Source organism: Staurois parvus, unplaced genomic scaffold (genome assembly GCF_062004578.1).
Source record: "Staurois parvus isolate SC_StPar_1 unplaced genomic scaffold, SC_StPar_1.0 ptg000099l, whole genome shotgun sequence".
NCBI lineage: Eukaryota > Metazoa > Chordata > Amphibia > Anura > Ranidae > Staurois > Staurois parvus.
The window spans coordinates 1,842,779-1,869,127 of NW_028317895.1; the positions used below are offsets into that span (position 1 = coordinate 1,842,779).

Sequence of the window (26,349 nt, forward strand, 5' to 3'; positions counted from 1 at the left end):
TCAAGTAAATTTCAAGATCTCCAAAATTCAGCATTTTTCTCAGGTCAGCTCCCACTTCTTGAGGAATAATAGGACAGTAATCTGCAATACAAATCCCAGCATATTGTAGCTTTCAATATCAAAAATTGGCATACAATTTTGTATAGGGGTCAAAAGACCTACCTGCTGATCAGCAATAACACAATATTACATTTGATACCATATGGACCAGAAAGACCTCATATATCACTATAATCTATAGAATGTATAATGTAATCAAAACTTTTTAATAAATTATACATTCTCTATATTATAGTGATGGATGGGACTTTTCTGATATATGTGGCCCCAAATGTGGCTGGTTAATGAGGCCCCTCCTCTTTGGTTAACACACAGGATGATTAGATGCATTCATTACTAGGAACGTTGCCATACTTTTTAGCTATTGGGTAATTGCTGCTCAGGAGGTAGGTGATTTTTGACCCCTATACAAAATTGTATGACAAAGTTTGATATTGTATGCTATAAATATGCTGTGATTTGCATTGCAGATTATTGTCTTCCTGAAAATTGTATAGCCTGATACTGTCTTGAATCAGATAAGGAAATGATATACACTCTGAAGACCCTGGAAGATCAATTCCAGTACCCCAGTGTCGGAGGCCAAGTTGGAGGAACCGGTGCTTAGGTGGAGTAGGTGAGTCGCCACGGGAGGTGGTAAATCCCCAGTGTTACTACTGTTGTTTCTGACAATACTGGAAGAAAATAGGAAAACAATAGAAGTTATTAAAGGGTCTTAGAAGTCAGTGGGACTGTGGAAAGTATTACTAGACGTTTAATAGACAAGGGGGCACACAGGAAGTGGTAGATGGACTAAAACTCCCTGAAAGGGAACTGAAAGTGGTAGATGGACTATAACTCCCTGAAAGGGAACTGAAAGAAAATGGGAAATATATTCTGCCTGAAGATATAGAAAGTATTGAAAAGATAAAGAGCAGATCAGTCAAAGGAGGAGGTACAAAAACTCCCCAACCCTTTCGAGAAAAGCCCAGAGGATCAAAACCCTGGGAGACAAGGGGAAGTAAGTTGCATTAGAACAAATGAGATTATCTTTTGGGGCAATGGATATGATCCAGATTAAAGAAGTCACAGATGCGGAAATTGAAATAGGAAAAAGAACGGAAGAGCAGGAAGTGACAGCGCAAATGCCTACAAAATCAGAAATTGCAGAAATGTTTGCAAAATTGGAAAGCTCCATAAAGAGCGACACGACAATATTACATAATGATATGGAACAAATTCTATCAAAAGTAGAAGAAACAAAGAAATTTGGAGAAACAAGCTAAGGTAATTAATAAATTAGAAGGGTAAATGGAGAAAATGAGAAGAGAACAGAGAGCACTCTCATATAAACTGGAGAATCAGGAAAAGAAACTGTTTAGTCCAATAATAGGGAGAGCAGAGACTGAACATCTAAAAATAGACAGCGTGCACAGGATAAGGAGGTCCCAAAGAGTTACATCAAATACCCCAAGAGGTGGGGGGGGATGAATATTAGTAGTAGGTCTTTTGGTTCAAAAAGTGTACATATAAGCCCAATAAAAGGGCACATAGAAGAGAACAGATATAGAGGCAAGAATGAATAGGAAAAGCTTTATGACGTACGATGTAAATGGTCTGAACACCCCAACAAAAAACTATAAGATTTTAAGAGATATATATCAACACTCTATCGAAGTGGTGTTTCTTCGAGAGACACATATAACCAAAGATACAAATGTGAAACTACACTATAAATATTTACCAACCTGCTACTATGTGGATTCACCAATAAGATGGGAAAACGGAGTAGCAATCAGGCATGGGAGGAACATAAGATTTACGGCCGAGGAACTTTTGGTGGACCCTGAGGGTCGGTTTTTATTCTTGAGAGGAATCCTGCAGGATATGTAGTGTACTTTGGCAAATATTTATTGTCCCAATAAAAACCCAATGGTATACCTGGAAGGGATACTAAGAAAACGTACAGACTTTAAGAAGGGATGTCTGATTGTAGCAGGAGACTTACATTTTTGCATTTTGCATCATGCGTCTGAGGAGGGAGAGGCAGGAGTCTAAAGTATTTTAAAAAGCTCTTGCATCAATGTCAATTGATAGATGCATGGAGAGTGAAACATCCTAGAGAAAGGGACTATATCTTCTTCTCCTCTGTGCATAGAATGTATAAGCGATTGGATTATATGATGATTGAACATAGACTTTTGGAGTCTCTGGTTAAAGCAAACATAGAAGTAATATCTATTACAGATCATGCTCTTATCACGGTGAGACTACAGATGGGAAGTGAGCAGAATAAAATTAATATGTGGTGATTAAATGAGATTCTCTTACAAGATCAGGAAACCAAAAAAAGATTAAAAGAGGAAATAGTTTAGGTTAAATAAGAATGAGGAATTGTCTGTGGCGACAGTGTGGGAACACAAAGCCTACATTAGGGGAATCCTGATTTTGATTTGGGCAGAAAAAAAAAAAGAACGGGGCAAGAAAATTAGGACAATAACGGAAGAATTATATAAGATGAAAAAATTGCATAAAAAGAAAATAGATACAGAAATACAGCAGGAGATAACTGGGAAGAGAGAAGAGCTAAAAGACCTTATGGAACAAGAAAACATGAAGATTTTTAATAGGGTTCGAAGGATAGATATCAGTGGGGGAACAAACCAGGGAAATATTTAATGAGAAGAAATCAAAGAATTTTATTGAAAAAATTTAAAGACGAAAAAGGAGAGATGGTTTGTTCAACTACTGATATCGCTGAGGCATTTCAGAAATATTACAGTAGTCTATATGGAGCAAAATGTAAGAACCAAAAAGAAACAGATGAAGAAAGAAAGAGGAAAGGCAGACATATTTAAATGAAGCTGGCTTACTCAAATTGGACGAAGTTAGATTAACAGCTTTAGAAAGTTTAATTTTGCAAGAGGAAGTAAGCTTAGCATTAAAAAGAGCACTGCAGCTGGTAAGAGCCCCAGGCCAGATGGTTTTACAGTGAGATATTACAGGAAAGAGCACTGCAGCCGGTAAGAGCCCCAGGCCAGATGGTTTTACAGTGAGATATTACAGGAGATTCAGAGAACAACTAGTTCCCAAAATGTGTACATATAAGAATGCATTGGGAAATGAAACAAAGATGAGGGAGGAGTGATTAAAAGCATATATTACAGTTATACCAAAAGGAGGGGAAAAATGGATCTCAGTGCGCTAGTTATAGACCTTTATCTCTGTTAAATTTTGATACTAAATTATATGCAAAGGTATTGGCAACTAGGCTGAAAGAACTGATGCCGGATTGGATACACTTAGATCAAGTAGGATTCATTCCGGGTAGAGAAGGAAGGGATAACGGATTAAGATCATTGCTCCTCCTACAAAAAAGAAAAAAAGTTAAGGTCCCTGGGGTTATCTTATCGATTGATGCCAAAAAGGCCTAGAGTCAACTGGGGATTTATGATAGAGACCTTAGGAACTGGATTAAAATGGATTAAAGAGTTACCTATATAGAGGCCCATCAGCTGCTGAGAAGGTTAATAGCTCATTGTCAAAGTTTTTCAGAATGTACAATGGAACAAGACAGGGATGCCCACTTTCTCCCCTTCTGTTCGCTGTATCTTTGGAGCCATTGTTGGCTACTGTGAGAAAGAGTGCAGATGTCAGAGGAGTGTGGATAGGAGATGTTGACCATAAAGTCACAGCTTATGCAGATGACATAGATATTACAAACCCTAGACTAACATTACCTAATTTAATGAAAATATTAAAAGATCATGGAGAGTTATATAATTTGAAAGCTAATCCATCAAAATCAGAGATACTAAATATTAATGTCCCAAAAAAAGAGAAAAGATTCTTCAAAAATAATTCCCTTTTACATAGAGGGAAAAAGAATTAAAATATTTGGGAATAAAATTAACCTCGCCCGTAAAAAATCTATATCAGGCAAATTATATCCCATTAATAAATGAAATAAAGGATGAACTGAGGAGAATTTCAAGAGGCAGGGTGTCCTGGATAGGCCGTATAAATATGACGATCATAGTACCAAAAGTCTTGTATAAATTTAATATGCTCCCAATACAACTACCAGGGTCTTTTTTGTGACCCTTAAAAAAATGATACTCAGATATATATGGGCCAATAAAAAACCAAGAGTTAAATATGAAAATAATAAACTAAGAGGGGGACTAAATATACTGGATTTTTGGAGATATTATATTTCAGTGTTGTCACAAATAAGAGATTGGATATATAATACACAGGGAAGAAGTTAGGTAAAAATACATTAAGAGAATACATTAAGTAAGGCACAACTAGATAGGATTATTTGGATACCACATGAGTTTTGCACATTGGATGAAGGCACTAGTACTTTGACACAGGATGTATTGAGGATATGGGATGTATTACACAAGCAAATTGAATGGAAGTATAATTCACTTTTGATTCCATTGGTGGGAACAAAATTTTTCCTACCGGGGAATGAAAGTATCTCGTGAAAATGGATAATAGATAGTAACATACATTTGAAGGATGTTGTAAATAAAGGGGAATTATGTTCTTTTCACAATTTAAAAAATAAGAAAGAAATATTTTCAATATTAGATAAGTGGTGATATTATCAATTGAGACATTTTGTTGCAAATCTCCCGCAACCATTAAGGACAGAGGAGGAAATGCACTCTTTAGAGCATATGTTGAGTTTAAATAAAATACAAAAGCATGCTACTTCGAAAATCTATAAGATCCTCATGGAAATATCTGGATCAGAGTCTCAAAGGTTCATAGATAAGTGGGAAAAGGAGCTTGGAACAAAATAGAATGAGCAACAAAAAAATAAAATGTTTAGATTAACACATGGGGTGGTGAATATGAACACGGTTGAAATGAATTAAATGTCTTGTAAGATTGTACTGTACATTACACCTAATATAGCACATAAACAGAGATCAGAGGTATCACCTCTGTGTTGGTGAGGGTGTGGGAGTAAGGGGACAATGGCACACATTTGGTGGTTTTGCTCCAAAATACAGGGGTACTGCTGGGAAATAATTCAATATATACATGAGATATTGAATATTAGTATACTGCTAGACCCGGGTATTTGCTTCTTTCACATATCTGAGACTTCTGTGAAGCACTACAAGAACATGATATTGTATCACTTAATAAATGCGGCCAAAGTCCTTATCCCTAAAATCTAGCAAGAAACAGAGCCCCTCAAAATAAAAGAGTGGATAACCAGAGTGGAGTATATACATAAGTTGGAGGAACTATACCATATAGATGAGGAAAAAATGTAAAAATGTAAAAAATCTTTGGGTAGTTGGTATAAAAGATCAAAATGATATTTAGAAGTTGTTGGGGTGTAAAGAAAGAGGAAGTAATAGAAATAAGAGTATGGAGTAGGATAGGAGAGAAGAAAAAGGATAAGAGAGTGGATAAGTTTATTAAGAGGATTTGGCTCCTGCTGCTGTTAATCACTGCCAGTGAGGATGGAGTGGGGGTGGGGGACACAGAGCAGGGCTTGGGAGCGAACCCATACTTGTGCCTTCATAACAAGTGGCTTCCTATGGAGGCACTGGGTAGGGGGGGTTGAGTCCAGAGGGCCAGCGGGGGACCCAAGAGGAAGATGATCGGAGCTGCTCTGTGCAGAACCCTTGCACAGAGCAGGTAAGTATGATGAGTTTGTTATTAAAAAAAAATAAGCCTTTAATATCACTTTACAGTAAGTCTATAAGTACGTGGAAAAGCATTTAGAAAGTGTTTTACTTTTATTACATCTATTGAAATAAATACAATTACATGATTTTATTCAATATTATTTTGGTTTGGTACCTTTAACAACTTGTCTACTGAGCACTTTTACCCCATGTCCAGGCCAATTTTCAGCTTTCAGGGCTTTTTTTTAGACAAATAGAGCTTTCTTTTGTTGGTATTAAATCGCCACTGGGGTTTTAATTTTTTTCTAAACAATTTTGAAAAAAAAGTGAAGGTGCACTAATGGATACTGACTGATAGGCTGCACTGATGGGCACTGATGAGGCTGCACTGACGGGCACTGATGAGACTGTTGGCACTCATGCAGCACTGATGGGCACTGGCAACCAGCACTGATGGGCACTGATACAAAGCACTGATGGGCACTGACAGCCAGCACTGAGGAGGCACTGATAGTCAGCACTGATGGGCACTGATATGGGCACTGATGATCAGTGTAGATGGCCCCTCTGAGGAATGCCACTTACCAGCTCTCTTCTCCTCATGTGCTGTCAGCGTGAGGAGAGGACTGCTGAAAACTGGCATTTTCTACACTGTGATCTGCTATGATTGGACCTCATTGGCCCTTTACCTGGATCCATGATCAGCTGTGTATGACGGACACAGTGATCACAGATGACATCCTGTGCATGCCTCGGGGGGCCTACGGAGGGTGTGGTATTGGAATGATGCCCATGGACACCCCTTCCAGAACTAGCCGACTGCACTGTAGCCATCTTTTGGCTATAGCGTGTTCGGGAACTGGTTAAAGTCCTGTCGATTTTTTTATTTCTCTTAGGGTCCTCTAAATAAACTAAGATACTGTGTATAACTATTGGTACAGATGAAGTTGTTTCAATACTTTGTGCTATAAAAGCCTAATAAAAAATCTATTGAAAAAAGAAATTGTCACTAAACTGGTTAAAGTCTCTTTAGGCTAGTCCATCCAAGCTCTCCACTTAAAATATTAATTTTTTAAGATAAAATAGAAGAAAACTGTTATTATTTACACTTTTATAATACCATAGTGTTATATTTTATTGTATGTGTTACTATAGAAGCAGAAAAACGAATGTTTCTATCGCTTTTCTTTTATGCACACTAAAGCATGCTTAGAAGTTTTCAGCATGGCTACATTGTTTAGATTTGCTCCATTTTTTAGAATATTTGGTAGAATCTTTGGTGTTGGTAACAATATGCTTGAGCCACATTAAGCATTATATAACAGTCCGCATATTAAGTTTAAAGTAATTCCAAGCCATTGTATAGAAGTCACCCGTGAAAATGCAAATATATATCAGGAAATATAAATGTATTGTTTGATGAGAGAGATCTGCAATGACACATGTAAAACTTTAGGAACAAACAGTAAGGTCTTATGATGTCAAATTAATGCCAAGCCGTCACCAAGAAGCAGGAGGAGCCACCACACGATAGGAACATTGTCAGAGTATAAAAGGTAGATGCTAAAATAATGTTCTTCAGATAATTGGTTGGGTATTTGTCCTAAAAACCTGAAACCAATATTCTCAATCATGAAGCTTGCAATAGCTTTCCTGCTTCTGGGCGTTTGCCTTGGTAAGACTTATTTTTATTATCACATACTCCATTTTAGTTAAATTAGCCTTAAAATACATTTAAAAACAATCACCTTCTAAATATTTAATAGAGTGTGGAAACGTTAAAACGCTTTCAGATTTTCATTGTTGTCTGTCTTTGCAGGGGAGATTCATTCTCTCTTTGTCCTGCAGGCTATCATCACTGGGACCCAAAGTGATGCGAAATCTAAAATTGTACAGCTGTTTTCAGGAGTTGATGGGAGATCTCCCAGTAGGGACCACTGCTCTGGTGACAACTGTCTAAGGGATTTCTCCACACTTGGGAACATTTATTCACACTTTCTGTGTGTCTTAAAAAGTAGTTTGGGCTTTAGGATGCACTTTAATAATATTTGAAATGAGCTTAGAGCATTTTCTGACTAGTCAACTTCTGTTAACTTCTGAACATCCTCTACCAAACATATTATCTAATATTTAAAATCATGTTATATTTTTATAACTTACTATTACAGTTAAAAGCTTTGTTAAGGCAGGTATAAAGTACACAAATGAATGCAGTTCACATTTGTACCATGTGATCCTGTGCAGGCAAGCACACTGCATTTGTGACCTTCATTTGGGGTGTCATTAAAATTGCACTGACACAAGGGCAGTGCGATTTGAATGCGGTGTGGGAAACACACATGGATCAGGGGTTTCCAGCACTGCTTTCTAGTGTGAACTGGCGCTTAGTGTGCAAGTTATACTAGTTAGCATCTAAAGTCATTACAACAGAGAGGGATATATCATTCTACCCCTGTACAAATCATTAGTAATACAACATCTGGAATATGCAGTTGAGTTTTGGGCACCAATTAACAAAAAGAACATTGGGGAACTGGAGAAAGTAAAAAAAAAGGGCAACCAAACTGATAAGAGGCATGGAGGAGCTCAGCTATGAGGAAAGATTAGAGGAACTAAATTTATTCTCTCTTGAGAAGAGGAGATTAAGAGGGGATATGATCAACATGTATAAATACATCAGTGGTTCGTATAGTGAACTCGGTGTAGAGTTATTCACCCTGAGGTCATCACAGAGGACAAGGGGGCACTCTTTACTTCTGGAGGAAAACAAATGTAATCTCCAAACATGGAAAGCTTTCTTCACAGTGAGAGCTGTGAAAATTTCGAATAGACTCCCTCAAGAGTTGGTTCTGGCCATCCCAGTGGATTGCTTTAAAAAAGGCCTGGATTCTTTCTTAGATACACAGAATATAACTGGATACTAACATTTATAGGTAAAGTTGATCCAGGGAATATCCAATTGCCTCTCAGGGGATCAGGAAGGAATTTTTTCCCAGCAGCAGCAAATCAGATCATGCTTTGCTGGGGTTTTTTTTTTTTGCCTTCCTCTGGATTAACTGTGGGTATGGGATTAGAACTTTTTTTTGTTTATGGTTGAACTGGATGAACTTTTCTCTTTTTTCAGCCAGACTAACTATGTAACAATAATGATAGCTTTAGTTGTAGTGGAGCTGAAAGCATAAGGATAATCCAATACATTGTGAAAAATACTTATAGTACAGGGGAATGGTTAGTAATTATTATTATTATTATTATTATTAATAATATAAAACAGGGTTTATATAGCATCAACAGTTCAATACAAGAGGGTTAGGAGGGCCCTGCTCCTTGGAGTTTACAATCTAAGAGATATAAATATTTAAAGGAAGATTTCTTTTGGCAGATCTGAATCTGGAAGATGTTTTTGACTGTCACCATTGCCATTATCATCCACATTTTTTTTTGTTGTCCCCCAGATAATTGTATTTCCTAATACATTTATTTATTTCAGGTACTTATATAGCGTTGTCAGTTTACACAGCGCTTTACATATTGTACATTCACATCAGTCCCTAACCCTCAAGGGGTGTACAATCTAATACATACAATACATATTAGATAGAAAGATAGATAGATACATAGTAAAATCTCTATAGTGGTACTGCTGCTATATAAAAGTACTAATTTTTCCTACTGAAAGGCAGCATTATTTAATTTTTTTTTAATCTGGTATTTTAAATAAAAATCTTCATATTTTTAAGTGACATATGTTTTTACCATGCATATGCTTATTTTTCAGTTCCCACAAATGCAAATTATGGAAGAAGAATAATGACAGTAAGGAACTTTTGTATATTTTACTTTTACAGACATTGATGGGCAAATTCAGTGTGCTTTTGACAGTTTCAGATACTTTTCAGAACCCACTGCAGATGCAGTTAATCTACACTTTATCTTTCAAGCTGCTTTTGCCTTCACATAGACTTGTATGAAAAAAGAAGCATTTCTGAGATAGACAAAAGCCCACTGACACTGTCCATTATGTGTATTACATAGTCAAATGAAGTTATGAGATAAAAGAAAGAACTTTCTGTTAAGTTACTTTATCTTTTAAAATTAAGTTATGAGTGGACTTTTAACATTCAATTAAGATTTTATGTTTACCAATAAACCTAAAGAAACATGCATGCCACTTCCAAATTATACACATACTAACTGTCACCTTACTTTGTTATAGAATCAAGAGGGACATTCTCATGCTCGTATGTTTACCCAGTGTATTCTACGATGGATTGAAATTGAGGTACTTAAAAAAAAAAGGAAAAGATAATTCCTCTGCTTAATGAGATCATATTGCTGTCTATTAGTATTTAGTTAAAGTGTATGTCCAGGCATTACCCACATTTAACCCCAAATCTCCCTCTACAGAATGTTTCAGCTTTCCTTTTTTTTTTAATTTTACATTTTTCTTGTACCAAACAACAGTCTTTATCACTCCCTGTATCATCACTACAAGGCTTATAAAATTCTTATAGGGGCAGTTGTTGGGAGGTCATTTCCTTTTGATGTTCCTTCTGATGTTTTCACATCCCCAGAACTACATCTCTCAACAGCCTGTTTCCTTATGCAGGGTGTGTGGGCAAGTTCTTAGAAGGCAAGGCAGGAGCAGGCATGGACTGACCATTTGGAAACTCGGGCACCACCCGAGGGCCCAGGGTCAGTAGGGGGCCCCATGAGATGCCCCTGGTACCTTTTCCATAGGCTTTTTTGAGTTTGGGCAAGGACACAGGGGTCCCATGATCCCCTATTGCCCGGGGACCCCATGAATTGTCAGTCCGCCCCTGGGCAGGAGTAATGTTTGCATGTAAAGAGGGACAGAGATGGGTTGGAGGATAGAGGGAATCCCTTAGTGTTGTCTCTCAATGGGTCACTGGGGAGATTTTCCCTTACATTGGCAGTATATCAAGGAAGGGTTTATTTATTACAGGTACTAATATACCACCATCATTTCATGCAGCACTTTACGGATATATTGTACATTCACATCAGTCCCTGCCCTCAAGGAGCTTATGATCTACGGTCCCTTTCTTACATACATACACATACTGGGGCCAATTTAGACAGGAGCCAATTAACCTACCAGTATGTCTTTAGAGTGTGGAAGGAAACCAGTGTACATGGAGGAACCCCAAACAGGCACAGGGAGAGCATGCAAACTCCAGGCAGGTAGACCCCAACAGATGACCCTAGTGCTAACCACTTAGCAATTGTGCTGCCCTTAATAAAATTACTTTATATAAGGGAGGGTTAAAGCCACTGCATTTTTTGTTCATTTTTGTCTTCTTCTCCTGGTGACACCCTTTTCCATCATTTTTGTCTTGGTGTCTTAGAGAAACCATAAATGGAATTCATGGGCATCGGGGGATCGTGACCCCCACAGATCAAAAAACCTGAGAGAAGTTATATGGTGGGCTATGCACATTACAATTTGACTGAACAACCTCTTCAAAAAAACAAAACAAAACAAAAAAAAACTATGGACTACATAGTTGTTGGTAGATCAAATTGAGATTGTATAATCAGACTGCAATGTGTATGGTTAGCTGTCTTCTCTACTCTACTCAAGATTAGAGAGGTGTTTTTATGTTGTTTCTTGTTGTAGGGAATTGGTGATGGGTAAAGGAAAGCAATGCAAAAATAAATTACTTAAATATATATTGTACAGTTATTTATTATCTGATGACGCTCCATTAGCCTAAGTTTTCGTTTGTTGAATTGTCTGACAGATGTCACTTTGAATTACCTGCTTCTGTGTTCTCTATTTTCAGAAATGTGGCAGATGGTGTTCTGAAACAGAAAGAGTGTGCAGACAGAGGGCTTTCCTGGAAGATGTATGCTTCCTTTTGGTAAGTCACTTTGGGTTGAAGATACCTTATTTTATGCAGTAAGAACTAATATAAGGAAGAAAACATGATTTTTGTAACAAAGAAATGAGTTTGATTTTTTTAGGGGAGTGTTCATTTAAGTTTATACTGACAGAGCTTAGTAAATAAAGTGAAACTGTATTCACTTTGAATACCCAATCATGTGCAGGGGAGATAAAAAAGAAGATTTCAGCTTGGACATCATTGGTTGACTAAGGCGAGCACAGCTTTACCTCACTTACTAAAGTCTGTGAACATTCTCTTTGGAGAGGGATTATTCTCTCAGCTTAGTGAAAACAGTGGCACTACTGTATATTCACTTTGACTTTAACTACATAAAGGGTAAAAACAGGATTTTTCCTTCCTTGTATATGAAGTGAACATACATCATGTTATTAAGTAAGGTAAGTAAAATGTTTAAAAAATATTACATATATATATATTTGTATATTAGCTAATTAAGCTCTTGATCCATTTTTGCATTTCTTCTGTGAGACTATTAATTCAGTAATAAGTTTGTTATGAATTAGTTATTGTGAAATTGTGGGGCATTTTTTCTTTAATATGGAAAAAAGTGGTCAATTAAAATAGCCATGAACTGATTTCTATCACTTAAAAAAAGACATGAAGCTGAACTCACAAAGCCTTAATAGAAGAATAAGGCTCTCTAATTTAGCCATGTGACCATAATTTTCAAATTTCATTGATCTCAGCTGACAATAACAGTCAGTTCTTGAACATAAGTGTACCTATCTTAGGCTGGCCATACAGTGCACAATTTTCTTATACCATTTCCCTTTAGATGTATCAAAACTATTATTTGAGGTCAGACCTAAACATTTTCAATTTGGTAAATCTAAAGGAAATTTAATAAGAAAATTGTTTACTGTATGGGCAACATAAGTGTGTTTGTTTATGAGCAGAGATGATTGTGTTGTAAACACACCACCAGTGCCCCCCATTGCTTTAGTAGACAATGATTCCCACCCTTCCTCCCCACCATTCCCCAGGTCTCAGTCTCCATTGGTGCCTTTGAGCACCATATGCTAGTTGTCGGGCTGACAACCTGGGTTCAGTAAGGTCTGAGTCACTGATCTGTAACAATTATGCATATCTGTAAAGTCAAAGTAATAACATACAACCATATTTTAATACTTCCTTCGATACAAAAAGTATTAAACCAGGAAACTTGACATTAAAAAACAAGCATTTGTAGAGTAAGAGATAGCAATGGCAGCCCCTTTGTCTCTTATGTGAAAAGTTTCCTTTAAAGTAGAACTAAAAGCAAAATTATTTTTTTCCATACTGGATAGAGTAAGGGAAGGTTATAACCCCTGTAATTTTTTTGGCAACTGTGTCTCATAAGGGAGACTTCCTGCACTTCCTGTCAAAATCCTTCTAAAGTGAGAGAATCCCTGGTTGTCACCAGGGTGAACTATGTATCCATCAAAAGATTTTTCCTATATTCCTGTTCTGGTGGCAACCTGTAATTTGGTATTCTCTTTCACTTTCGCTCTCAGTAAAAATGGCAAATATGACTTATATAAAGGGTGAATCTCCCTAACTTGACAGGAATTATAATCACTTTCCACCCTATCCAAAACTAAACAAAAGTTTTGCCTTTAGTTATATTTTAATTTTATATTAGGGTTTCTGTGTTTATTCCTAAAGAGTTATTAAACCCTGACCTTTTAAAATCAATGATAGCAGTTGACCTCAGTGTACCTTGGTGGGCAGGGAGTGGTTTAATATAACAAAGTATGCGGTTTTTACATAGCATTCTGCAGATGTGTGTTGGACAGGTAGAAGAAGTAGTAATGGAGACACAATGTTTTTATATTTTTACTTTTTAATATATATAGATTCATATTTATATTCTAGAAACTGCTTGCTCAAGACTTGAATGTGGGATTTGCTGAACTCTTACGTGGAATGGTAAGATGGTATTTGATAATTCCACAGAACTATATGATGCTAAATGCAGATTTCTATACAATAAAAGTAAAAAGTATAGTAGGGTACAAATAAGAGGCTGAATTAATTGCACATGGTGCATATAGTACATACATATTATGGAATATTTTACAGAAGAAACAACATCACCACTACGTGCCTCAATATGTACATAGTGAGACACCTTCTTTGGTTTAGAAATATGAACCTAGTTAACATACTAATGTTTATGTATTAGAATGATAGAAATAACCCACCAAAATGCATGCTTTATAAAAACAGCTCTGTAAATGATATATTGTAATTAAATTATTTTTACAATAATATAAGTTTGCAGGCTCCTATAGGACAGCCAAGCAACTCCACTTTTGGAAGGATATCAACAGCAGCCTTTCCGCTTCTATCACTACACTCACAACTTACTTGATATAGGAATCCTAAAGTGTGGCCTTTGCCATTGCCAAAGGGTTAACCCAATAGTCAGTGAATGTACTGCTACAGGAAGTTGCCAGAAACTGTGAATATGCAGCAAAATCTGTAGACATTTTACAAGAAATGGTCAATGACTACAGGCATGCTACAGAAGATGGTCAGAGACTGAAAACACATTGGGGTTTATTTACTAAAGTTGGAGAGTCCAAAATCAGACTCCCTTCTGCATAGAAACCAATCAGCTTCTAACCTCAGCTTGTTCAATGAAGCTTTGGCAATGAAACCTGGAAGCTGATTGGTTTCTATGCAGAAGGGAGTCTGATTTTGGACTCTCCAGCTTTAGTAAATAAACCCCATTATATGCCATTGCTATTACTGCTCCTTTGCAAATCAATGCTTAAAACATGTTCACTAAAGTACCCTTTAAATACTTGCGCCCTATTTTGTATTTCTTTCAACAAGGTCAGTTTTAAAAGCATAAATAAATAGAGAAATATAGTGTGCAAGAAATAAACCAAACTAGAATCCAGTCTAAAGAATATTTTCCTTTTGTAACAGATTACAATGTATCTGTATTCAGAGCTGTAAAAAAATAGCTACACAGCATGAAATGCGTTGTTTTTTATTTATTTATTCCTTTTTTTGCCTGTATGCAGGGGGCCTTAGTAGGATAGGTTAGGATATCTGATTTTTTAAAAAGCTATTTTCACACCAGCTGGAGTGTTTTCCCTTCGCTTCCTATCAGGACAAGTAGTAACAGGAAATCTCTCCAACAAAAACACAGTGAGCAAGGATTAGAACATTTGACAATCTTTTTCCTGCTGTCTGCACCATCCTGATCCTGTGATCCCCTCCCCCAGGCATTATTTGTATGGGCATCACAAGGAACTAAAGAAAATCTTCCCACTGGGATTACAGGCAAAAAAAAACCTGATAGAAGTTATGTTTTAAAGTTACAGTTGCAAAACATATATTGGCATTCACACTGCTCTACTTAAAAATAAACACAAATTCCAAATATATTTGTATAACCTTAACAAAGAATTTGCTATCTGCTTATGTTTCAGAGTTGTGGCGTTCATATCAGCTTTGTCATATCTGCAGTACAGGTAACTTCCCTTTCTCTTTCCTCCTATTATACTCATTGTAGGGCAGGTTTTTATTCTAGTGATGGGCAAGCATGCAGTCAGTTATACAGATCTTCCAGTATACTAAGAATCTAACCTTTACAATATCCTTTGCAATAATAAGCCATAAAGCCCAATTGTAGTTTAAGCAGTCTTAAGGAACATAAACAGTTGGCTCTTAGTCTTGCTTTCTAGTTTTACAGTACTAACACAAACTCCCCTTCCCGAGCAGCACCTTGAAGAAGACTTCTGAGCTTTGTGTGAGAACAGGGTTCTATCTCCAGCACAGGGGGCCAACTCACCCCGTACACAGTCACAATTACTGTGCTCCAGTCAGCAGAGAGCATTGTTTAATGGTTGTGACTGTGTTGGAGGCATGTTAGACCACTGGAAATAGAACAATAAAACCTTCAAATATAAGTAAACCCTAAACATGATATGCACCTTTTTGGCCTGTTTAATATGCAATTGAGAAAGTTTTGTAATATCTGTTAAATAACAATAATAACTAGGAGATCCTGCCAAAAATCTTCCTGTGCATTGTTTCCATATATCTCTGTGGAATACAGAACAAATACCCCATACAGTGGAGAAAAAGATATGGAGAGGTGCTCTGTAGTCCCAACAGACTATCGGGGAGATTTACTAAAACCGGTGCACTCAGGATCTGGTGCAACTGTGCATGGTAGCCAATCAGCCTCAAACTTCAGCTTGTTCAATTAAAGTGGTTCTAAAGGCGTAAGGTTTTTTACCTTCATGCATTCTATGCATGAAGGTAAAAAAACCTTCTCTGTGCAGTATCATCCCCAGCCCCCCTAATACTCACCTAAGCCTCCTCTCGATTCAGCGATGTGCACTGGAGTCTTGGCTATTTCAGGACTCCCTCTCCTCATTGGCTGAGAAAGAAGTGGGAGCCATTGACTCCTGAAAGTACCCTTAACAATTTTGAGGATGAGAATATGTCATAACGGAGATCTGCTCATCTATGTATAGTTCAACCTATCTACATCACAACGTATTAAAGTTCACAAAATACGCTTTTCATTATTATAGTATAGTTTTTACACTTTTCAATGCATTTTGCATTTTTGCAGTTGACATCATATTATTGGGCTTGAGTATTGATTTTACATTTGTATTCCTTTTACTTTTTTTTAGCATGGACAAATTGACCAACTTTCCGCACAACTGACATACCATAGAGCATGGAATCTATTTTTTAAAGGATTTTGTACATTTTTGGTAAGTTTTCTTTTTTTATTATTATCAAATCCTTTCTTCTAGATGAGGAACGCATAGGTTTCTAGAAAGATTACCTCCCATAATTAGCTGTACCAGTCATTTTGTTTTATGCAATATTTGTTTAAATTTATAAACAAGTTGTCACTACAGTCACTTTTTTTTTTAACTGTGTAAAACATTGTTTTAGGAAATAGACCAAAAGTAACATGTAAATGCTAGGAGAAGGATTTGTTATCTGCATATGTTTTTGGGCATCTAGAGATTTGAATAGGCAAAACTGGGGTTTGCATTTGATAAAGACAGACTTTTCATAAGAAATAATACCCTAATAGTACAGAGCAGGCTACCTTACTACCTGCCCTTTAAATGCCTTTCCCCTCTCCAGTGTCCCTTGTGTCCTGAATCTTGGGGAATTGTAAAATGCACATTTTACCATTTTCTGATGCAGGTAGAAGCTTTCATGTTGTTTTCTGCATTTTACTATTGGGCGAGAAAACCAAAACCTATAGTCATTGGCCAAAGTGAACATGAGGCTAAGGAAAGTAGTTCCCAGCACTTTCTTTAAGAGTTGAAATGTGGATGTTACAACATCCAGAATGCTATAGTGGGCAAAGTCCAGTTTTTGTTTATTGTGTACAGTAGTCGTATGGAACAGGGACAGACTGACCATTTGGAAACTTGGGCACTGCTCGAGGGCCCGGGGTCAGTAGGGGGCCCCATGAGATGCCCCTGGTACCTTTTTCATAGGTTTTTTTGAGTTTGGGCAAGGACACAGGGTCCCCATGATCCCCTATTGCCCGGGGGCCCCATGAGTTGTCAGCTGGTATGGAAATAATCAAATAGAAACAATGTGCATGATCAGAAGCATAGAACAACCCTTCAATTCCTCTTCTATGACACTAGTACGTAGCTACATTTGCCTTTGTTGGACGAGGATTTTCTTACAAGTCAATACCATTCTGACTACATTATGATATGCGCTTTCCTGGAAAATCGAACGATCGGTCATCCAATTTTCTCATAGTGTGTACTAGGCTTAAGCTTTGGCCATCTGACACCCCCACTCTGCCCACCCCCACAAATTGACTTCTAGAGGCACTTCTTTGAACAGAACACTTAGCCCAAAAGTAATGAAGGTCAAGCTTAGTAGCACAGTCAACCTAAATGATTGAGGTAATAGGAAACACCTTGTGGTGCCTTGCCTTAGGCAGGACATTTACTTTTAAAAGGTTTGGATGGATGAGATGGGTTGCTTAAAAGCATCTAAGCTGTAAGTTGTACAGAAAGTTGCAAAGCTGATTCAGTAAAATGAGTATTTCCTGCCTGGTTGTTCAGTGTGGCAGGGTACTTGGCTCACAAAAGTGGCTGAACAGAATGATAACATGTTTGGTAATTTGTTTAAAATATACAGTTGTGCTTTGAGTAAGTATCTAAATGTTACCAACAGCTATATATTTTAGTAGTTGCATTGTATATCTTGATTATATTTTTCAGAGTCAAATATTGGTAAGCGTAAATGTGGACTTAGGATACGCTATTGCTTCAGTGAATGCTTGTTCGGTAAGAAATCTTGTTTTTCCAATTTTGTTATAAGTAGTGCTAAGCAAATTAGTTCAATACAATAAGAATTTGCAATAGATTGCATGAATCTGTGTATCTCAGATTGGCAATTCCTTCATCAAGAAAACTGTTTCCCTTGTGGACTGGTGAAGAAGTTCTCCTTAGCAGGTCACTGAGTGTTTCTCTTCCAGAATATTGGTCTCCCATCCACCTTTGCAAGGGTCATTAGGGTACACCCAGGGCCAGGACAAGGAGTGGGTGGGAGGACACCATGGTTTATTGTAGAAATAGGGGAGCTTTCCTTCTGTTACAAGGCTGACAGGAGTTGTGACAAGGGCATCACTACTCCTGTCATCCCAGTACAGGGAGCAGTGAGGAGAGGAGGAGAGAGCTGGAATCCTCTCACTTCTCCTCCTCCTTCCTGCCAGTGCATTGCTCTTGTATTAGCAAGGAGGCAGTGGTGTTCACAGACACACAGGAGCTGTACCAGCTGGAAGGAGGTGGGGGAGAGCATGCACCGTCAAGCACAGAAGCGAGCTGGGAGTGGAAAACCATAAGCACAAGCATGTTCCCAGTGTTAAAACTGGACTGCACAGTGACTTTGACAAGCAAGTGACTGCTGAGCATAGGATCCCATAAACTTGCACATCATGAATGGGGGGGGAGCGCAGTATGGCATCTTTGTCCTGGGTGCTGTATGACCTTGTCCTGGTACTGGGTACACCTATTTTACAGTTATAAAGAAGTCATGGCCTAATGTTTAGTCCATATCCTCATATCCCTTAAGCCCTAATTTGGGCAATGTATTTATATGAACTTGCACATTGGAAAATAAGGGAAATTGCATCATATGCTTGCAACACCTTGGCAAGGAGAGAAAGAGAGAATTATGTTTTGGAATGGAAGGTATTTGTGCTTAAAGATCAAAGGAACCAATTGGCCAGTTTACTTCTTACCTCTCTTAGTCTAGGTTCACACCCATGCGTTTTCTGTTGTGTTTTGCAGAAAAGCACAGCAGTCCATTTAACATGATTTCATATGGGACAGGTTCACAACTCTGCATTTTCACTCGGTGCGATTTTTGGAAAGGGTCAGGGACTTTTTAAAACCAAAATGTTGCATTTCTGGATCTGTAGACTTCAATGAAGATGCTGCAGTAAAGCATGTAGTGCATTTTTGATGTGTTTTTAATCTGCCTAGCAACAAGTTGGAAAAAAAACGCAAAATGCATCAAAACTCATCAAAAACATGTCCAAAAATGCAAAATGCACCACAAAAAGCACTGCAGAAACAGATCAAACGTAAACTACATAAGTATGAACCTAGCCTAAGAAGTGAATTACAATATATGAGGAGTTCCTTATAATTAGTTATAGGTATTTAGCATCAATAGTATTTATACAATGGTTAGTATGGTAGGTTAAAACAAGTCCTGATAATTTCAGTGTAGCAGTTATAAGTTTTGCCTTAGGGGAATAGTTATTTGAGGATTCATCGCACATTAGGTTTGGTTTACTAAAGGAGTTGAAAATCTTTATTATCTCAATTATCCAATGGTGTGTAGAGCAAATTCCAATGCATTTATTTTGTCTGCACATGTTTAAATAACTGGAGAGAATCTTCACTCTTTTTTTTAATCAAAGATTCTTAACTCCTGTAGCAAATCATTGAATTTTCCATAATTGTTAGGCAGATTCAGGTAAAACACATCTGAAGCTTAAAATACAATTAAAATTTTGCCTGTAGTGGTGTTAACCCTTTCACCACCAGACCAACTTTACCATTTTAACACACACACACACAATAACATGCACATTTTTGGCGTGAGAATTTCCTAAAACTCCAAAAATACTGTATATTTTCTGAAAGCAGAGGACTTGTAAAATAAATAGATGTAGTTGCAATCCTTATGTCGCAAAATATTTGCGCAATTGTTTAATAATCCTATTTTTTCAGTAAATATATACTAAAATTAAATTTAATGCACACAAACACAATATAATTCCCATTTTACTGAAAACCTCAATTTAAAAAATAAAACATGACTGTGTCGAGTACATAGATACCAAAATAGGTGCAAATCAGTGTCATACTACAATACCCAAAACAAGGTTTGTAGAAGTTATTATATCAGCTGCCCAGATTATTTCTACAACAAAGAGCAGAGTCTGCTGAACCATTTTGAACAATGTTAAAACAAGCAAACACGCTTATGGCTGAAGCCCCTATAACTTGTATGCCCCTGGCAGTCAAAGGGTTAAACCAACTGTTGCCTATATATATATATTTTTTTTGTAAACAGATTGTAAAAGACAAGTTATAAGGACTCATACACACTGAATTTATTCAGCTTTTGCTCCTAGAGGCATCTGATGTTTATTTTTCTTTCTCTAAAGGCCCCACATGTTAGCCTATGTGTCTATGCACACACAGGGGTAGATTTATTAAAACTGGTGCACTCAGAAGCTGGTGCAGCTCTGCGTGGCAGCCAATCAGCTTCTAACGTTAGCTTGTTCAATTAGGTTTGGCAATACAACCTGGAAACTGATTGACTTTTGTGCAGAGCTGCGCCAGATTTTGCACTCTCTAATTTTAGTAAATAACCATCATAAACTTTTAGAAGATATGTGGAAGGTGCAGCGCTTATAAACAATATATATGCAAAAGTCCCTGGTGGATCAGATAATAAAGGATATGGGGTAGTCCCGTAAAAACAAGTAAATATAAATAGTTGAGGTGACTTTGATATCCCTGTAGAGGTGGTAATGAAATGCGCACTCACCGGACACGCATATTAAATGCGCCTTGTGTATAATTATCCTGCTGCCAGGTGATGGGTGATCTTCCCTCTATCGGATCCTAGGTAAGTTGTCCTTCTCCTCAAAAGGTCCCCTTATATGGTCCTGGTGGGTGTTGTCACTCCGAATGGCCTGGGTGGTATGTGGTAATCCGTTCTTGGAGTAGGTCTGTGGACTAGAGCGCTCCCCCAGGGGGCGACGTGGAGCTCCGGCGGCCATCTTTAATTACCAGCTGGTCAGTCCCTTTTCAGACTACTGTCTGCAATGCTGTATACTTTCTATACTTTTTACCTGATACACCTTAATAAATAAATTTGGGTTTAAACATACTACACTATGGGAGTGTTCTTGTCGCACCCTGGGGGAGTGCTCTAGTCCACAGACCTGCTCCAAGAACGGATTACCACATACCACCCAGGCCATTCGGAGTGACAACACCCAACAGGACCATATAGGGGGACCTTTTGAGGAGAAGGACAACTTACCTAGGATTCGATAGAGGGAAGACCACCCATCACCTGGGAGCAGGATAATTATACACAAGGCGCATTTAATATGCACGTCTGGTGAGTGCTCATTTCATTACCACCTCTACACGGATATCAAAGTCACCTCAACTATTTATATTTACTTGTTTTTACGGGACTACCCCATATCCTTTATTATCTGATCCACCAGGGACTTTTGCATATATATTGTTTATAAGCGCTGCACCTTCCACATATATTGTCTATTCCATAGGTCATTGGTACCTATCTTGTGCATAGCAGCTTGTTGATTTTTACTAAGGTGCTTTTTACCACTTCTTAAACTTTTAGAAGAGTTTACAGACAGAAAAAAAATCTCTGCCAATACATACAGGAGCAGCAGCGTTTTGGCTCAAAAAAAACCCAACGCTTGTGAATGCATCTAAATGCTTGTTATTGCTAGGCACATTTAGCGATTGAGTGTTAATACATTTCATTGGCCAGAATAAATTATTATTGTGACCAATTAAATAAATTATTGCTCAAGCACTTGATGCACCTTAATGCACCTAAACATGTTGCACACTTTTAATAGCTTCAAGCGTTTTTTTTTTCTGCCCTAATGCTGCTGCCGGGAGGAGAGGCTTCTAGGAGAGTTTGCACAACATCCTGTGTGCATGAGACCTAAAAGTTTCCAGTTCTATGCCAGTGACTCCAATGTTTGCTACTTTGCTTTATTTAGCTACAGCTGAAGAATCTGAGAAAATGCCTGAGTCCACTGCTCCACTCTGTGGTTCCACTTTTTGACTTCTACATTGCTAGAATTCTGTAGGAACACAGTAGTCCTATACTGGAAAGTGAAACCACAGTGCTCAGTTGAGGACATGGGCATCCAACAAACCTGTAAGCAGGGCTTTTTTTTTCATCTGGAACCTGGGGGAACGCAGTTCCAGCTCCTAAAGCAGGTAATGGAAAGGGTGTGCCGGAGGGTCTATTTTCACTGGTGGGAATCTATTTTTGAGGGGTTTATTGTTGCTGGGGAGTCTTATGTTGCTGGGAGGGATCTCATGTTGAGGGAGGAGTCTTTGGTTTCTGCTGAAGTGCCTATTGATGCTTGCTGCTGGGAGATCTGTTTTTGCTGCTGAGGGTCTATGATTTCTGGGGTGGATCTATTGCTGTGGGGTGAAATTTTGTTTTGAGGGTCCATTGCTGGTGGGGGGATCTATTGTTGCTGGCTACATGGAATCTACTGTATTTTTCTGCTTTTCTTGTTATCATTAACACATTACATACAAATGACTTAGCAGCACAAAATTATACCTGGTTCTGTATTCTCTAAAAGGGGCGGAACTGGGAGATGGGTAGGGGGTGAAACCAAGGGCTGGTGCTCGGAGCTGGGTAGGGGGTGTAGACAAGGGGGGCAAAAAAGGTGGGGAGTTTGTGCACCTATTCTCTGAGAAAAAAAGCCTTGCCTGTATGTATATCTGATGCTGAAGAGTCTTTGGCCAGTGTAGGAAGAAAGTGAAGATCACTGGCAACATGACCTGTTAGATTCTTCTTTAACAGTCTGGTTTTTTTTGTGTGTGTCTTTAGTAACAATGTTGCTATAATTAAAAAATTGTAGACATGAGCAGTAGAAGTGACTACTAATTTAAAAGAGCTGGAGAATCTAGGTGAGAAGCTGCTGTGATGTGAGGAAGAAGGTTTCTTTCTTTCTAATATCAGCACCAACGTGGTTAAACATTGATATAAATTATAACTATATATGTTTATGTTTATTTGTGTTTTATGTATATAGTGTACAGTGTGTGTATATGTGTGTATATATATATATACAGTATACTTATAGCGTATTGTTGTTTAGGATGCATTCTCACCTGAGCAATGCAGAATTGTTGGCAGAATTGCACAATTTTTGCCGCAATTCCAAATTGTGCTAAAATTGTGTTAAAATACACAGTGCACCTTTGGGTGCCATTCATTGTTAATGACACCCCAAATGCTGTTAGCAGACATGCATTTTGCCACACATTTTGTCATTTGACAAATACGCTGTCAACGCACCAAAATGCCTACTGAAAAAACACACAACACTCCATGCCCAAAAAAGGTTCAGTTTGGCTTTTTTGGGCCTTTTTAATGCACATTTTGGTGCAGTTTTTAACAAACATCTTGCTGCGTTTTTCAACACACATTTTAAAAAAAAAAATGTGAGTTGAAATTTTTATGTGCATTTTGGTGCTTTTTTAACATGTATTTTGGCTCATTTTTTACCTGCATTTTTGTGTGTCTTCTGGAAATGAATGCAAAATGCATGTCATGTTTTCGGTGCCATTATTTATTAATGGCACCCAAAAGTGTCTAGCAGATGTGCAGTTTGCCAAAATATGCATAAAATCTAAATCAAAGTGCACTTTAAAAAAGTGCCAAAATACGTTCTAAGAAAATTAACTAAATGTGTGTTACAAACCGCACTAAAATGCATGTTAAAATAACCTGTGCTAAAATGTGCATTAAAGTGCCTAAATGTGTGTTTAGAAAAGTGCTAAAATGTACATTAAAAAAACCCACTTAAAAATGTGTGTTAAAATACAGCATGTTAAAAGGTGGCAAAATGAACGTAAATAATGCTAAAATGCGCAATAAAAAAAGGAGCCAAAATACACATTTAAAGAATGTGCCAACATGTTCATTAAAAAATACCAGCGGTCAGTGCTTATTATTTTCATATAATTGCATGGTCTATTTAACTTTGGTTTCACTGTTTAAACTCAGGTGATCTGTAATCACACAATTATCTCACGAGATCACATGCAACCCTCACCCTTCTGCACAGATCTCAGCTGTTCTCAGAGGAAAAACTTCTCTTCTCCTTCTGAGAACAAATGTTCTCTGCTTGATAAACAGGGGGACAGAGGAGAAGATTTTTCCCTGAAAACTGCAGAGTATTGAAATAAGATAAATTATCTTTGCTTAATAAACGTACACCTGTACAGTTTTTTAACATTGCTTCAAAAAGGTTTCAAAGCAGTAGTAAGGTGGATAGGATGCAGAGTATGTGAATGCAAATCCAAATGAAACTGAGATTACATGATTTTTGCTTTGCTAAGCATGTATATATATATATATATATATGTGTATATATTTATTTTATTTATCTGTTGTTTTTTTTTTCAGGGGAGAAGCCTTGAGACTGGTTATGCAGCAATTAAAGATATTGTTAACCTTGCCCATAATATTGTCAGTGGTGGTGGTAAATCTAAATCTGGTAATCTTTTGGGTGGCTTAGGTGGCTTAACTAATATTGCAGGCAATTTAGTTGGTGGTATTGCTGGTAGTGTAGGCAATGTAGCTGGTAGCCTTGCTGGTGTTGCAGGTAATGCAGTTGGTGGTATTGCTGGTGTTGCAGGTAATGCAGTTGGAGGTATTGCTGGTGGTGTCGGAAATGCAGTTGGTGGTATTGCTGGTGCTGTAGGCAATGTAGCTGGTAGCCTTGCTGGTGTTGCAGGTAATGCAGTTGGTGGTATTGCTGGTGGTGTAGGCAATGCAGTTGGTGGTATTGCTGGTGGTGTAGGCAATGCAGTTGGTGGTATTGCTGGTGGTGTAGGCAATGCAGTTGGTGGTATTGCTGGTGGTGTAGGCAATGCAGTTGGTGGTATTGCTGGTGGTGTAGGCAACACAGTTGGTGGTATTGCTGGTGGTGTAGGCAATGCAGTTGGTGGTTTTGCTGGTGCTGTAGGCAATGTAGCTGGTAACCTTGGTGGTATTGCTGGTGGTGTAGGCAATGTAGTTGGTGGTATTGCTGGTGGTGTAGGCCATGCAGTTGGTGGTGTAGGCAATGCAGCTGGTGGTATTGCTGGTGGTTTCGGCAATGCAGCTGGTGGTATTGCTGGTGGTTTCGGCCATGCAGTTGGTGGTATTGCTGGTGGTTTCGGCCATGCAGTTGGTGGTATTGCTGGTGGTTTAGGCAATGTAGCTGGTGGTATTGCTGGTGGTTTAGGCAATGTAGCTAGCGGTATTGCTGGTGGTGTAGGCCATGCAGTTGGTGGTATTGCTGGTAGTGTAGGCAATGTAGCTGGTAGCCTTGCTGGTGCTGCAGGTAATGCAGTTGGTGGTATTGCTGGTAGTGTAGGCAATGTAGCTGGTAGCCTTGCTGGTGCTGCAGGTAATGCAGTTGGTGGTATTGCTGGTGGTGTAGGCAATGTAGCTGGTAGCCTTGCTGGTGCTGCAGGCCATGCAATTGGTAGTATTGCTGGTGGTGTAGGCCATGCAGTTGGTGGTATGGCTGGTGGTGTAGGCCATGCAGTTGGTGGTATTGCTGGTGGTGTAGGCCATGCAGTTGGTGGTATGGCTGGTGGTGTAGGCCATGCAGTTGGTGGTATGGCTGGTGGTGTAGGCCATGCAGTTGGTGGTATGGCTGGTGGTGTAGGCCATGCAGTTGGTGGTATGGCTGGTGCTGCAGGCCATGCAGTTGGTGGCATTGCTGGTGCTTCAGGTAATTTAGCTGGTGGTGCTGGCTATGTTGACCGTGGTAGTTCCGGCTATAGCAACACTGTATATTACAGCAAAGGAACCTCCTACTATCCTCGTTAGTCACAGGTAATACTTCTTTTAATTTTGACCTTATTTCTCAACACTAAAACACAAAACTCTGTAAAATGTAATAAATGGGAAAAAAATATATGAAATAAGTGGTTGCTACGGTTTAACTTGTATGCATATATTAAAGTGGTTGTAAATCCCAGACAGGCACATCATTTTACACTGTGTACTGTCTCTATAAAAACACTAGGTATGATTTCTCTCTGCTGCCTCCTTCCTCTGTTATTTGTAACAGTCACTTCTGACAGCTTTTCCCCAACACCAAGAAAAAAAAGCTGGCTGGGAAAAAAACTCAAGCACACCGCCTGTGATTGCCAGCCACAACTATACTTTTTCTCTGTGTAGTGTGAGGAGAGAGTGTGTACCTTTCCTCCAATCAAACTCAGAGTTCTTCTCCTTTAGCTGTGCAGTGTGTGACTTCAGATCCCTTCCCCATGCTTTGTGCTGCAGAGATGCTGGCAGATTCTGTATTGTAGGAGGCTGTACAGGACAGATGGCAGCAAATAATCAGGTATAACTGATGCAGAAGGATTTGTTTCATATCTGTGTATCATCAGAGACCACTC

At 38.3% G+C, this 26,349-nt stretch overlaps 1 protein-coding gene across 1 annotated transcript; it reads left to right on the top strand.

Moving 5' to 3' along the window:
- The first annotated feature begins 2,198 nt into the window (after positions 1 to 2,198).
- LOC149467812 (uncharacterized) lies at positions 2,199 to 25,774 on the top strand. Its single transcript, XM_089671171.1, has 8 exons — positions 2,199 to 2,303; positions 9,916 to 9,981; positions 11,507 to 11,584; positions 13,484 to 13,537; positions 15,055 to 15,096; positions 16,273 to 16,356; positions 17,851 to 17,916; positions 24,359 to 25,774. Exons 1-8 carry the CDS (start codon positions 2,199 to 2,201, stop codon positions 25,772 to 25,774), a joined length of 1,911 nt encoding a protein of 636 aa, XP_089527297.1.
- Positions 25,775 to 26,349: the final 575 nt, after the last annotated feature.

Bases quoted from the DNA above. Each gene is read 5' to 3' on its own strand.
- LOC149467812 (XM_089671171.1), top strand. From the start codon at position 2,199: ATGTATAAGCGATTGGATTATATGATGATTGAACATAGACTTTTGGAG. The intron at 11,585-13,483 runs GTAAGTCACTTT...TTTATATTCTAG, and splicing joins AAGATGTATGCTTCCTTTTG to AAACTGCTTGCTCAAGACTT. The intron at 13,538-15,054 runs GTAAGATGGTAT...CTTATGTTTCAG, and splicing joins CTGAACTCTTACGTGGAATG to AGTTGTGGCGTTCATATCAG.